We start from the raw sequence: 14,471 nt of genomic DNA on the forward strand, positions 1-14,471 counted from the left end.
GCTCGCTTCTCGTGAGCACACTGTACAGTCGGCGCTCCAAGGCTACACATGTCCACATGCAAATCACACACGAGACTCGCACATGGGAACAAAGCTCAGGGCCTGGACTTTAATGAGAAGAAAACATTTCCAACACGGGTCTGACAGTTTTCAGTGGTTTAGTCAAAAAATACTTCTGGTATACAAAAGCCGGTAGGTACAGTTCAAGTCTCGGGGCAGCGCCTCACTATGGAACCAGGGCAGAGGGACCGGGGAATCTGGGCGTCCCGATCCACGCACCCTGGCCCGCACAGCGCCCGGGAGGGGCGGGGCAGCGGGAGGCGCGCTGTGTGGAAACCTCTGGCCCGGCGGTGTCCCGTGGTCCTAGGTCCCTTGTGCCCGTGGCCTGTGGGTGACCTAGACCGAGGCCTGGAGCGAGAAAGGAGCCCACACCTCAGACACCCCCGCTCCAAACAGGGCTCCTGTGGTGATGAAAAGAAATGCACGTGAGGATGGACAAGGTGCCGGGTTTCTGACGTCCGGTGGACGGGAGGGCGGAGCTCCAGCGAGGGGCGCACCTCACGGCAGCGGCAGGCTCTCTGGGGGGCTGGGGCAATACCGGGGGTGGGGGGGCCTTGGGGCCCACGTTCTAAGAGCGTCGTCTTCACTGGCAACCACTCGAGGGTCAACGACAGGGTAATCTTATTGGCAACAAGGGTGGTGGTTTAGAAAGCTGGGTATTTATTTGGATTTACAGTAATTGGCAAAATTCACTCTCCTTGAAGGTGAAGGCCTCTCTCTCAGCTGAGGGCAGACCCTCACCCAGGGGTCCTCACACCGCGGACACGGTCTGCTGCGGGAGCCCCTGAAGCTGTGTCCAGTGTCCACTTCTGGGAGACGGCGAGTCAGCCCGAGCCGCTCCCCGCCGCTGGCCAGCCTGTGCGGTGCTGCAGGGGGCGCTCAGGCCAGCGTCCGCTGTCGGGGTTTGATCCGTGGATACAGCTGGGAGGCAATGGACAGGACTTAGGATGAGGGGACAACCGCTGGGCAAGAGCCCTTGCAGAGGCCACCCTCCTATGGAGACACCTCCCAAACACCTAGAGGCCCCGTGCCTTTTTCTCTCAGGGCACTCGGGACCACTTAAGATACGAGTACCGTCTGTAAGGCTCCCAAAGGTGCCTGGCAGGTGTCCAGTGACTGCGGGATAAGAGCAGCTGCCAGCCCACTGGACGTGGAGCACCCAGGAGTAGAACACGCCGTGAGCAGCCCTCACCAAGGGGCTACGGCCTCCCCACAGGCTTCCCCCAGAGCAGATGTCCCCCGACCCTCCGGGCGCCCCCGGGGTCTGAGTCAGGCTCCGCCCCCCCGCCCCCCACTCCCCCCCAGGCAGTAGGAGGGCTCCAGCGCGGCCTTACCCCCAGCAGGTTCCTAGGCACGTAGCCCTCCCGGTCCCCAAGGCGAGCCCACCACCAGTCGGTCTCGACCTCGTCCTTGCGCCGCAGAATGGTGAGCGCGTCCCCTTCTCGGAAGGACAGCTCATCGCTGTTCTGGGCCTCATAGGCCCACAGGGCGTACACCACGCCTTTGTTCATCACGCCCAGCTTCTCCTGCACGCCTGTGACAGGAGAGCCAACAGTCAAGTCTGCAGGACAGGCTGCTGAGTGTCCGCGCCAGGCCCGGAGACGCCACTGGCCTCGGGCAGCTCGCCTGGGCACAGCGGAGCGCTTAGAGGCTGGGCCGGCTACTGCCCCCTGAGTGACGCCGCCAGTCCCTTCCGTGTCCCAGCAAGAGGCCGCGGCAGAAGTGTCATGTCCAGAAGCAAAGGTGCGTTCATGCTAAGTTCCTCCAGTCATGTCTGACTCTGCAACCCTAAGTAACGCAGGCTCCTCTGTCTACAGGATTCTCCAGGCAAGAACACTGGAGTGGGTCGCCGTGCCCTTCTCCAGGAAGGAGAAAAGGTGTTGTTTCTTAGGGTGAAACTTACAACCCACAAGCCCATGACTGAAGTCCCGTGTGCCGCTCTTGGCAGCGGGAAGCACGGTCCACCAGAGTGACAGGCCGCCGCCTCCCCCGCACAGCCTCTGTCCTGGGGCTGGGCCTGGAGCAATGCCCTTCCGGGTGTCGTTGTCCCCAGGGTCCCAGGCAGGCTGGGCCCCCGGGTGCTCCAGTGTGGCGTGGACAGCCTGTGGTTGTTTAGCCCACAGAATCGACGCTCCAGCCCTGCCAAAAACGGCTCAAAGCAGAGGAGTGCGGCCCTCACCCACGGGCCGCACAGGGTGGGGACAGGGGACCATCCGGGACACCGCCCTCAAGACCTCGCTCCGGGGCCACTGTGTGCCCAGGGCATCCTGGCCTCCCTGTCCCCCTCCTCTGCCCAGAGAACACCTGGCAGAAAGGGGAAGACTTTGTTCTGAGCAACTCGGCATGGAATCCTGACCATGAGGATGTAACAGGTCTTCAGGGATGAGCCCAAGGGCCGGGGTGACCTCTGTTCCCAGGACACAGACTGGGCTTCCCCAAGGGTGCACTTGGGGCTTCTCTTGGCCCAGGAACAGCGCCCAAGGGCCCGTGCCCACGCCCCTACCGTATAGAAACTGGGAGCACTGGATGTAGCCCTCCTCCATCTCCTCGCACTTGTCCGCGGCCGTCTCGATGTCGCTGATGGTGGAGGCGAAGATGGCGGCGCCGCTCTCCACCAGCTGTTTGCAGAGGTGGACGCTGTTGCAGGAGGCGGCGCAGTGCAGGGGCGTCCTGGGGGGACACAGGGAGGCCTCACACCCTGCCGGCGGCCCGCAGCGTGCGCTCAGCGTCCAGCCAGCTGCTGTGCTGCCGCCTTTGCAGGGGCCTGGCTCTACTCCCACTTTTAGAATGGCCACACAGACCACACATGCACGCACACTGCCCCCCACACGCCACACCCACACCCACTTATGAAAAGGGCCTCAAAAGGCTGGGTGGTGAGCGCACCGAGAAGCAACCTGTAATCTGAGTGTTCGTGGTGTGACATGAACGTGTCCTCGCTCCGGGGACAAGGCCCTCAAAGCAGCTGTGATGGTAACGGCTGTATGTTACCATGATGTAAAGAAACAGATGTTGACAGGCGGCAGCACAGACCGTGGCCTGAGGCTCACAGTCAACGGCGCAGGTTCCTCCACACAGGCTTTCTGGCCACTTGAGAACAAACGGATCAGCAGGGGCTTAGCTTGCGTTCTGTGGTCAGCCCGTGTGACGGGCGTGATCACAGCGGAGCCTCTAGCAAAACCAGCGTGAGAACGTAGGCCAGGAGGACGTGCGGCCCCGGGACGCGGGCCATCTGTTTCCTCTCCTCTGCCCCCATGCATCCCGGGGCCTTACCAGCCGTCGCTGTCGGCGGCGTTCACGTTGACCCCAAAGTCCAGCAGGAACCGCACGATGTGGTGGTGCCCAGCGCAGACAGCGTTGTGCAGGGGGGTGATGCCCTCGTCATTGGGCTTGCTGGGGTCCTCCACCTACAACATGGGACATGGCACGTGAACCCCGCCGGGTGCCGCCAGGGCCGCTGCCCCACACAGGCACACGCTTACCTCGTAGATAACCCTCTGCACCAGGTCGAATTCCCCCTCCAGAGACGCGTCCAGAAGCAGCGCCAGTGGGTTGAAGCGGACCCGCAAGCCGTGCCCCGTCCGCTCCGAGTTGGGCTTCTTCAGGTTGGTCCGCTTGTTCTATGGGGAGGAAGCGTGCTTTGGATTTCAAAGTGACCCCACGCAAGCAGGCTGGGAGCAGAGGGGAGGAGGCAGGATGACGGGTCCTAGAGCCCGAGGCAGAGCTCCACCTGCAGAGCCTCCACCTGCAGCCCCCAGGAGCGAGAAGGGGGCACTGCAGACCAGCCTGCGCCTGGCTCCCAGGGGCATCCCTGTAGGCGCCCGAGGAAGGCGGCGAGGGGAACCCCTGAGCTGAACTGCTCCTGCCCTGCGAAGGGGCGCAGGCGAGGGGCCCCTGCCTCCCTCTGCTCCTTCAGCACTGCTCCCCCCAGCACTCTGTTTAGAAGGGTCTCCTCCCCTCGCTGCCTGCCCAGATCCCAGTGGTGGCCCCCTTACTCAGGAACCCTTGGGCCCCCAGGGCGAGGCTGGCCCCACTGCCCGGCACCACCCGACCCAGGTGTGTCCCCGACAAGCCCTGGCTGTCTGGCCAGGAAGCCGGTGCCCTGGTCTAGGTCTACACCCACCGTGGAGGCCGAGGGCAGCGGCATGGCGAGTGATGGGGGCGCCTGCTCCTCCCCTGGAGAGGGGGCTTCAGCCCCAGGGCTGGGGACCTGCTCGGTGGACGGGACCGTGGCCACGTTGTTGTTGTCGTCCTCGGCTGGCTCAGCTGTCTGGTGGGTGTTCGGGGGACAGAGCAGGCCCTCGGGTTCGGGGGAAGGGAGCCGGTTGTCATTGGCATCGGAGGCAGGGGCGGGCTCGGCAGGGAGTGGGGCCGTGGGCGGGGCGGGGCCAGCCTCGCCCAGGTTCCCGTTGGCAGTGGCATTCCCATTGTCCACGTCGGCCAAGGAGCCCAGGAAGTCCTGCGAGGGGCTGGGCTGGTAGAAGGGGGCACCCTCCATGCCGCCAGCCAGTGTGTTGAAGCGCTGGTACAGCAGCTTCTGGATGTTGGGCCCGCCGGGGCCCTCCGGCTCCGTGATGGAGCTGCGCTTCTTCAGGGGCCGCGGCGCGTTGGCCAGCTTCCTGCGCAGGGCCTCCAGGTCGGCGTCGCTCTGGTAGCGCAGTGGCGAGTGCACGATGGGTGTCAGCTTGGTGGGGCTGAGCGGCCGCGGCAGGCTCTCCACGGCGGCCCCGTCCCCGGGCGGCGCGGGGCTCTCGGGCTCCGGCTCCTTCTCGGCGTTCTCCGCAGGAGGCGGGGGCTGCGTGCCGCCCGGGGCCAGCGAGCCGTGGAGGAAGGGCAGCGGGGATGGGGACGTGGATCCAGACGGCAGAACCGGCTTCCCGTACACTGGGGAGACAGGCCCAGCGCTCAGCTCAGCGCCTGCCCGCCAGAGGCCGCTGGTGTGGGAACCCGCCAACCCCTCCCTGGGGAGGGAGACTCTACTTGACTGGTGTGTATGGAATCAGGGCTTTTTTAGATGAAAAAAAGAAAACGGCTGCAAACTGGCCTACCCACCCTCAACAGGCACTCGCTGTTTGCTGGCCGAGAAGAACCACGTGACCCTGGGACTGTACCAAAGAGCAAAGGCCACAGGCCGCCTCAGGAAGGAAGGGCCCCCTGTGGCCCTGGTGTGCCTCGCCCCCAAGGTCAGAACCTGCCACAGGTCAGGGCTGGCATGTCCACCTAGGACCCCCTGGGCCCCTGTGGGGAGCCTGGAGATTCTCAAACTAGATTCTGGAACCTGCAGCCCACACGGAAGAACTCTGAGGAGACCCCAGACGCCCTGAGGCCCAGATCCCACTGCCCAGGAGGAAGCACCATCAGCCTCCGCACGCAGGAGCCGAGTTCTGTTCTCACACCTGCCTCCCCAGGAGACCGGGGCGGACTTCCCCGCACCCAAACCAGGGCTCTTCGTCCCTGTGGGCACTGCAAGAGGATCCCAAAGCAGCAAGACCCTTCCCGCACATCACTCCCGGGGCCTGGCCAAGCGACTGCTAGGGGCCAGGGGACGAGGTTCAGGCAGACCCCACGCCGCCCGCTCCCAGGTAAGGCCTGCACAAATCACTACAGAGCAGGAGAAGAGAGAGCAAATCCTGAGGTGTCAGCTTTCTACAGCCTGGGTTTCCTGAGTAATGTGGACAGGTGGGCTCTCAGACGGGAAGTCAGGAAGCTGGGGTCTACCGGCAGAACCACTCTGTGTATGTCATCTTTATCCCCCTCTCACACAGACGCCCACAGCCACACGTCAGTAGGAGTCAAGTCTAACCCTAAACAGCCTGTGCCCGGAACTCAGGGTACAGACTGGCGTTTTCTGAAGTAGGGTTTCCGTCTACGGCCATACCACCCTGAACGCGCCCGATCTCGTCTGAAGTAGGGTTTCCCAGCCCCAGGAGAAGGAGTACACGCCCACCATACCTGCTTTAACTGACTTATTCACGGTGCTGTGCGCTGCTGGCTGGTAATTCTTAGGTGGTGTGGCTTGCTGGAGGTACATGGAGTATATGGAACTTGAATTCACCGTCTGGGGTCCTTTTCTGGGGGACTGTGGCCTCGACCCTTTATCAGCCAGGAAGGGCCTAATGGCCACAGTCAGTGGGAGTTCGGGTTTGCCGTCTCCAGCTGGAAAGGCAGGCAGTCCTGCCGGCGGGTATGTGGGACTTGGGGGCACAGAAATCCTCTGCTGAATCTGCTGCGAGGAGCCCGGCTGGTGCGGGCCACCCGCAGGGGGCAGCGGGGCGGGTTTCTGCCGACCGGCAAGGCCTGCGCTGGGCCTGGGCAAGCTGCCCTCCTTCCTCCTCTCCAGGGAGTTGGTCGAGCCCGGGCCCACAGGGGCAGGACTTGGGTGCGTCCCGTAGCTCGGGGGCAGCGGCTTGCCGACACCAGGCAGGGGGGGCGGCACTCTACCGATCTCCATGCCCTGAATCAAGACGTTACAGAGAAACACGAAGTCAGCTTTTGACAAGTTCAGCACGTTTTCACCCAGGGTCTGTCCTTCCAAGGGGCCTGTGAGCAGGCGGGGGCACGCCGAGGGGGGCACACAGCAGGGGGACAATCCTGACCACCAGCCTCGCACACACGCCCAGCTCAGGTGCTCAGGGTCCTGAACTCCTTCAGACTTGGGGACCACATGGACACTAACAGGCTTAATTTGCCTCATGACACCTCCTACCCCTTAGACGAAGACGAAGGCTAAAGAGGGGTGTGTTCAGCTATGGGCTTGTTTGTGTTCTGGACAAAGACGGATGGCCTACCAGCTTCTCCGGGGCACTCAGGGCTGACAGGGGCACGGGCTGGCTAGAGACGGCCCCCTGCTTGAGTGGCCCCTCGGCACTCGCGTCCTTCCAGTCCACGCCGGCGATCTGCGGCGGTCTCACCGAAGAGCTAGAATTCTGTTTCAAGGTTGGCCAGTTTCCATCATTGGCTTGAAAAGAACACAGAATTTAAGTAAAACTTTTCTTGAAGTTAGTTTAACCAACGTAAGAATAACCCTCTGCCAGAAGCAAAAGAAGTCACCTCTGAGCCACCACACTCTGGTGGGGCCGCACGGGCAGCCTCTGCTGAGGGGCCTCGCCAGCACCACGTGGCTCTCACGCGTGCAGAGACGCATGACCAAGCACACGGCTGCTCCACCCCCGGCGAGGGGCCAGGGGGCTGGAGAAACACTCTCAGCTCCCACTGAAATACAGGTCAAACCCGTTACATCAACACCAGTGAGTGACATAAGCGCTGGCACTTGGTTTTCAAACACTATTTACATTTACAATTACACACAGCAATAGAAAAAACTTTATCTCTTGACTTCGTAACAGGTTTGACTTGTACTGCTTCCGGGATTAAAAGAAAAATTTGATTTTAGTCTGTTAGAAATTTCCATCCTCTGAAAATAATTCATGATCACAGGAGAGAGGTACAGTTCCCAGGGATTGGAGGAGCAGGCCATCAATCTGCTGCAGTGATCAGAAAACCAGTGAACCCAGGTTTTCAGGAAAGTCACTGAAAAGGCACACTTTTTAACTGTTTTCCAAACTGAGAAAGGGTGCAGAAGCGTCCCCTGGTGGCACAGGCTGGCTCTCAGGGAGTGAGGGTCAGGCCTCTCTGCAGTGGCAGGGCCTAGGCTGGAGGGGAAAAGGGACGCCCGGGTCCCTGTCCAGACCCTCCTGCCCCCTGCCAACACGGCGGGGGTGGCTGAGGAGCGGCTGGGCGGCCACCCTCCCGGACAGTGCTCTGCTGCAGCTCACACCGCGCCTGGGGAAAGGGGAGGCGCGGCCTCACACAGCCCGCAGAGGGCCTGAGGGCGCCCGGCGGCGGCACCTCCGAGGCAGAGTCTGCCTGTGGCTGCAGCATTGCGCGCCCTGCCTCCCTGCCCAGCCCGGCTGCCAGCCCTGGTGAGCACTCCCCAGGCCTCAGGCCAAGCCAGCCCTTTGCTCTCGTGGGCCACGCCGCTCCTCGTCCGGAGGTGTGCGCTCTAACCCCCCTCGGTGTCATCAGGCTGGGCTGTGTGGGCCACAGACGCGCAGTTTCACCAAGGATGCACCGAGGGCAAACCCCAGGCTAAGGGGCAATAAACAGAGCTGACTCAGGAGGGGGCGGCTGGCCTCGCTAAGGGTCACAGGAAACGGGGCTGCCAGCTGCTCCTGAAATGCCAGACCCATGGGAGAGTTTGTGGAAATCAGGCACAAAGGCACTGGAGAGGGACGAGGACTTCTTCAGCATGAGGCAGGAGGTACAGAAGGAAGACCCATTTATTTTTGTTATCAACGGTCAACCATCTCTAAGTGTGATGGGAGATTCCTAGATGAAGCGAAAACTAAAAGTCTCATAATGAACTCAGAAAATCATCTTAATTCTGTAAAAACAAAACCAGAACACCCCTGCTGGGCTGACACCTGTCAGGCCCCTCCTGAGGAGGTCTGGGTTCTGGCCCAGCCTAGACGCCACTCCTGCCCGGGAGGCAGGGACCGGCCACATGCAGCGGCCTTCTGGTCAGGCCTGAACGGGGAGCAGCCTTTGTCAGTTTGGAAGAACTGCAGATTCAGCAGCATCACCAGAGCTCCCCAGCAGGCCTGCCGGCCAACATACGCTTTGCAAATGGGCTTGCGGGGCGCTGCGACGAGCCGCGGTCAGGCCCGACGTCGAGATCTGACACTGTCCACAAGCGGGTTACTCTGGGTTGACCACGGCCATCTGTGCGACAGGGAACCAGAAGGACAGCCGACAACACATTAGAGTCCCCGGAACCTTCTCACTGCAGCTCTCCGCCTGGGCTGTGGGCTGGCACGGGGCCCCTGCACCCACTCGCCCTGCAGCACAGGGGCGGCAGGGCCACAGCCGAACCCTGGGGACACAGCCTCCCGGCCCCATGGGGGGCTCCTCGGGGCGGCTCCGGCCAGGCGGACCAGCGCACGCCCACGAAGAGGAGGGAATCACGAGCCACCAGCAGCTCAGGCAGGCTGGCAACATTTAAGATGAGCAGGAGCTGGCTGTGCTAATTACCTGCCATCGGACCCAATGATCATCTACTCCCACCATTGGGTGGGTCAAACTATAAGTAACAGCTTATCAACGAAAGCTGCAACTCAAGTTTCATGCAGATTACGTGTGCCGTGTGGCTTCTGAAACATGGCCACGAAGGGACCTGTGCCAGGGCACGTGGCCCAGGAGGGCTGGGGACGCCTCGTCCCACCGGGGTCAGGGTAAGCCCCGGGTCCTCCAGCGGCACGGTCACTCAGACCAGGTGCCAGGCAAGCAAGCAGCAGCGCACAGACCGACTGACCGCCACCTGTGATGACCCCAGAATGGAGGCCCGGCCTGCTGGCAGTCCTGCCGTCACGAGTGACGAGCGGCGGCTGCACCTGCACCGTGACCTCCGTGACGGGTGGCCCCTGCCGTGACGTCCCACTGCCGCAGCCCTGTATGCATCAGGGTCAAACATGCACTCTTACTGGGCTGTCTTCCTGTGAGAAAGGAGTGTGGACTCTCCACGGAGACCAGGGCTGTGCTCAGCTGGGAAGCCGGGGCACTGCAGGGACCCCACGTCCTCAGGGAGTTTATGCACTGCACGCAGCCGGGGGCCTGAGTCCAGTCACACCATACAGCTCAGGGCGGCGAGGGCCAAAGGGCTGGTGTGTGGTTTTTGATGGACGGAGCCCGTGCTGGTGGGGCAGGCAGAGCAGACTGGTGCGGCGTGTGCCGCCACCTCTGCGGCACCAGGGACCAGTGTGTGGAAGACAATGTTTGCACGGACCAGGAGGTGAGGGATGGTTTCGAGATGGTTCAAGCGCATCACACTGATTGTGCACTTGTTTCTAATCTCATGTTGCCGCTGATCTGACAGGAAGTCCTAGCCCACGGCCCCGAGGTTGGGGACCCCTGAGCTACAGGGCTCTGCCCCTGGGGAGGCAGCTGGGTCAGGACGAGCAGCAGCCCGGCTGCAGGGAGGCGCCCCTGCCGGCCACCGAGTGCCCTCAAGGGAAAGAAAACCTGTGGTGGGAGAGACCCAGGTCTTAACTAAGCTGTGTGGTGAGAAACCAGACTAAGGACGCTGAGTCCAAGAAAGGGCCCGCTCCAGTCTCAGGATGGTCATCACCCTGGTGGCGCACAGCTCCTTGAGGGACACTTCACTGGGGCTGGAGTGCGAGGTGGGGTCCCTCTGAGGTCCCTGCCCCCCTGCTCTCCCCAGAAGAGGGCCAGGGCCACTCACCGGATTTGGACCTTCCGTGGGCAGCACTCGAGGCGACGGTGAGGGACTGGGGCTTCACCGGGTCCCCGGGGGCGGGGCAGCTGCCGGCGCTGGGCACCTGGATGTATGGCCCCACCGCCGCCACCCTGCCGGGCGCGCTCAGGGGCGACTGGGGCGACGACGTGCCGTTCACGCGGCTCAGCTGCAACACGGAGAGGAGTGAGTCAGGAGAACTGTCAGCCTAGTGTGACGGACGGCTCAGACCTAAGCCACACGTAGGAAGCTGCGCCAGTCTGGGAGCCCAGTGCCTAGAAAGGGCGGGACCTCCGGAACAGGCCCTGGCCCAGTCCTGCATGGGTGGCGCCCCGACAACACCAACCTGGGCGTGAGGGGAGGCAGAGCAGCCCCCGGGGAGCCCCTCGCCTGGGCGAGCAGAGAGGCGTCATCAAAGCCTGAGCTCTGGGCCTGGCTTCAAACCCTGATCTCCCGCTTAGTCACGTGCTGCCGTGGGCAAGTGACTGAACGTCTCTGAGCCTCTGCGGCCCTGTCCGAAAAGCTGGGGGAAGGGCTGTCACGAGGACTGAAGGAGACACCCAGGACGCAGTAACAGAGTCCGGACGGGGAGACTCTGAGCAGCTCCCTGAAGGCAGCTCCGCCCTTCTCAGCAAGGACACTGGTCCCGGGATACTGCCCCACCAGAGAAGTGTGTGAGAGAGATCTGACAGGAAGACACGGACCCTTAGAGCTCCCCAGACAGGCTCTAAGTGAGACTTCCAGGCCTTTCCTCCAACTGTTTGCAAAAGTCTGCATGCATGAGCATGTATCACTCTGGAGAAAGGGTCCATGATTTTTTTTTAAATTATTTTTATTTATTTTCGTTGCTGCTTGTGGGTCTTTACTTGTGGTATGCAAGATCTAGTTCCCTGACCAGGGATCGGACCCAGGCGCCCTGCACTGGGAGTGTGGAGTCCTAACCAATGGACCACCAGGGAAGTCCCAGGGTTCATGATTTCGACAGCTGCTCAAAGGTTCCAGAAACCTTTGGGTTGAAGACACATCTCTGCAGGACCACCAGCCTCTCCAGGGAGATGCCCTGATGTATCAGGTTCAGTAAGCAGTAATGTCTGTATAGCCGCTTGGGATGGTTAATTTTACCCATCAACATGGTGCGGCTGTGACGGTATTTTTAACATTTAAATCAACAGACTGTGAGTAAAGCAGATTGCCCTCCATAATGTGGCTGGGACACCCCATCAGTTGAAGGTCTTAAAGGCAAAGACTGAGGTCCTTGGAAGCAGAGGGAGTTCTGTGGGAAGATGGCCTCAGACCCAGCCTGCAACAGCAGCAACTCCCTGGGTTCTTCAGGCTGTAGGCCAGCTGCACAGAGCCGGGATGTGCCAGCCTTCACGCCTGCCCAACAACTCCTTACAACGAGCTGACTGACTGATCAATCTCCACGCAGGGTGCACAGAGGACTGACCCACCGTCAGTAAGACTGAAACGTAAGCAAGCGTGGAGCAAGGGCACGCCTTCTCGCCCACGGTCTCTGTGTTGTTAATTCGGAGAAACGGGAGCCATTATCTGAAATCAGGGCGTTACACAGATGAACCACTGACCTTTAAGCACTGGTTAAAAGACAACAGTGCAGACTTGTAAGCCAGAGCCTCTTTAGCTAGGAGCACTGAGCGTGAGGCCCATGGGAGCGGTGGCACCCGTCCTCCAGGCCTCCTCCCCCCGCCCCACTAGGAGAGCCCCTGACGCCCAGCCCTCGCCCCCTGAGCTGCCCAGAGGAGGCCGGTCCACCGCGAGAGCAGCACTCAGCTGCCGGGCTGCCCGCTCCCCTTCCACTGCCGAGGGGTGGGGCCGGTCAGCTCTGCACCCTGCTCCCCTGGAGCCCGCAGCACCGCTGGGGGAACACAGGGCCAGCCAGACACCACACAGAGCGGAGCCCATCCTCCCATATGCTCCCTGTGATACAGACACTCATGAAGTGCTGGGAGTAACAGCAAGACTAGGGGAGCCTACTGACTACAGGGCTGGAAAACATGAACACGGGCCCTGGGATGTGGAGAACCACCAGAAGTTACACAAGGAATGAAGTACTGACCGGAAACACGCCCATGTCACAGTTAAACAGAAACAGACTAGGTACAGAACAGTGTAAATGACGTTAAGTGAAAGTGACTCAGTCGTGTCCGACTCTTTGCGACCCCATAGAGTCCATGGAATTCTCCAGGCCAGAATACTTGAGTGGGTAGCCTTTGCCTTCTCCAGGGGATCTTCCTGACCCAGGGATAGAACCCAGGTCTTCCACATTGCAGGCGGATTCTTTACCAGCTGAGCCACAAGGGAAGCCCAAGAACACTGGAGTGGGCAGCCTATCCCTTCTCCAGCGAATCTTCCCAACCCAGGAATCAAACCGGGGTCTCCTGCATTGCAAGTGGATTCTTTACCAACTGAGCTATGATGTAATTCCTACAATTCCATTTTCAATTAAAAATTGAATATCTTTCTGTCTATGTTAAGCAAAAGACTGGCACTATTAGCAAGTATCATCCCTGGAGAATGAGGAGGACAGCAGGATGTCCAAGTCTCCTTGAAACATTTCTGTTCTGTTTTAGGGCTTCCCAGGTGGCACCAGTGGTAAAGAACCCGCCTGCCAACGCAAGAGACGTAAGAGACACAGGTTCGGTCCCGGGGTTTTGAAGATTCCCTGGAGGAGGGCACGGCAACCCACTTCGGTATTCTTGCCTGGAGAATCCCATGGACAGATGAGCCTGGTGGGCTACAGTCTACAGGCCTGTAAAGAGTCAGACACGACTGAAGCGACTTAGCACATACTGTTTTAACTTTCTTCCAGTGAGTATTCATTACCTTTGAAAGTCAAAATACTAAATAAAGATTTTTAAAAGGCACTAACCCCTTATATAGCACTTTGCTCAAGAGTTTACAAAGCCCTTCCAAGGTTACTTCTAAGAATTCTTACAGCAACTCTCAGTTCACAGTAAGTACCTCAGGCTACACAAGGTCAAGGACTCTATGCGCATAGCCAGAACCAGCCCGTGACTCCAGGGCCCAAAGCTCCGCAGTGGAGGGAGACAGAGCCGCCTGGGGACGGTGTTGGTGAGCAGCAGCAGCCTGGGGTGCGGACAGGATGGCCTGATTCCACACACCAGGAAACAGCTGTGTCTCTGGGAACAAGAACTTACTTCTACTGTCATTTTTTATGGTTTACGGCCAATTCGTGTTCTATCAGCTATGGCAGTGGGGGGCAGCAGGATAGCCTTACGGCAAAGATGTACACTCTGAGGATGAACCATTTTCAGTGTTTTATCTCACAGAAATATTTTCTTTTTCACATGCCTGAATTTTCTTCCCGTAAAGACGTTCACGCAGTTCGTTGATCCGCTTGTCCATCATGGCCACCTCCATGTTGCGCTTATTCAAGAGTTCCTTCTGCTGCTGGAGCTTTGAATTCTGTTCCTGGTTGAGCTGATTACGAATCTGCAGAACAGAAAATGCAGTGTTTATGATTTGTTTTCATTAAAAGGTCAAATTCTCATTGTTAGGGGGATTAAAAAAAGGAAAAAGAAAAAAAGCAACATTTGGTTCTTATGTGTATTTACATACAGGCATTATCCCAGGTGCTAAATATTTTACAGGTACAGCATGGATGAAGCCGGAATGTAATTCTTATGGAACAAAAAGTGTACAGAAGGACTAGTACCTGTAATGACAGTGGGAAACATGCCTGTGGTCCTAGGGAATTGGGGTGGGAGGGCCACTTCAGTGATCCCATCCTGGACATGTCGAGGGACCCAGGGAGAGGTGTCTGGTTCTAACCCATGGATGGTCCAAACACCAAACTGAAAGTTCTTGTATCATTTTTTAAAAACTGCTGCACACAAACTCTTAATTGTGGCATGAGGGATCTAGTTCCCTGACCACGGATGGAACCCAGGCCCTCTGCACTGGGAGCTTGGAGTCTCACCCACTGGACCACCAGGGAAGTCCCTTTTATGCTACTTTAATGGGTTAACCGGTAGTTTAAAAATATGAAATGGAGAACAGAAAACATCACAGTGCACTGCACACAGGAGGTTAATAAACGCTGTCGTGTCAAACCTTCAAATGCATACAGGTACCAGCACATACATACTGCTACCAGACAGGAAGTAACATGTACTTTTTAAGC

At 59.5% G+C, this 14,471-nt stretch overlaps 1 protein-coding gene across 4 annotated transcripts in view; it reads right to left on the minus strand.

Moving 5' to 3' along the window:
* Nucleotides 1-81: 81 nt before the first annotated feature.
* PPP1R13B (protein phosphatase 1 regulatory subunit 13B) overlaps nt 82-14,471 on the minus strand; it is a 69,970-nt gene continuing 55,580 nt past the window's right edge. For 3 of the 4 annotated variants that reach the window (XM_065906299.1, XM_065906298.1, XM_065906302.1), the window contains 11 exons: nt 13,640-13,780; nt 10,298-10,478; nt 8,677-8,781; nt 6,849-7,018; nt 6,013-6,514; nt 4,184-4,944; nt 3,543-3,680; nt 3,334-3,467; nt 2,564-2,730; nt 1,395-1,594; nt 82-981 (listed from right to left, as the gene is read on the minus strand). In XM_065906299.1, the coding sequence (XP_065762371.1) occupies nt 940-981; nt 1,395-1,594; nt 2,564-2,730; nt 3,334-3,467; nt 3,543-3,680; nt 4,184-4,944; nt 6,013-6,514; nt 6,849-7,018; nt 8,677-8,781; nt 10,298-10,478; nt 13,640-13,780 (2,541 nt within the window). In that variant the 3' untranslated portion in view covers nt 82-939. The remainder of the gene's footprint in view (nt 982-1,394; nt 1,595-2,563; nt 2,731-3,333; nt 3,468-3,542; nt 3,681-4,183; nt 4,945-6,012; nt 6,515-6,848; nt 7,019-8,676; nt 8,782-10,297; nt 10,479-13,639; nt 13,781-14,471) is intronic. The other variant, XM_065906300.1, reaches the window with a different exon arrangement.

This window comes from Muntiacus reevesi, chromosome 15, assembly GCF_963930625.1.
Source record: "Muntiacus reevesi chromosome 15, mMunRee1.1, whole genome shotgun sequence".
Classification (NCBI taxonomy): domain Eukaryota; kingdom Metazoa; phylum Chordata; class Mammalia; order Artiodactyla; family Cervidae; genus Muntiacus; species Muntiacus reevesi.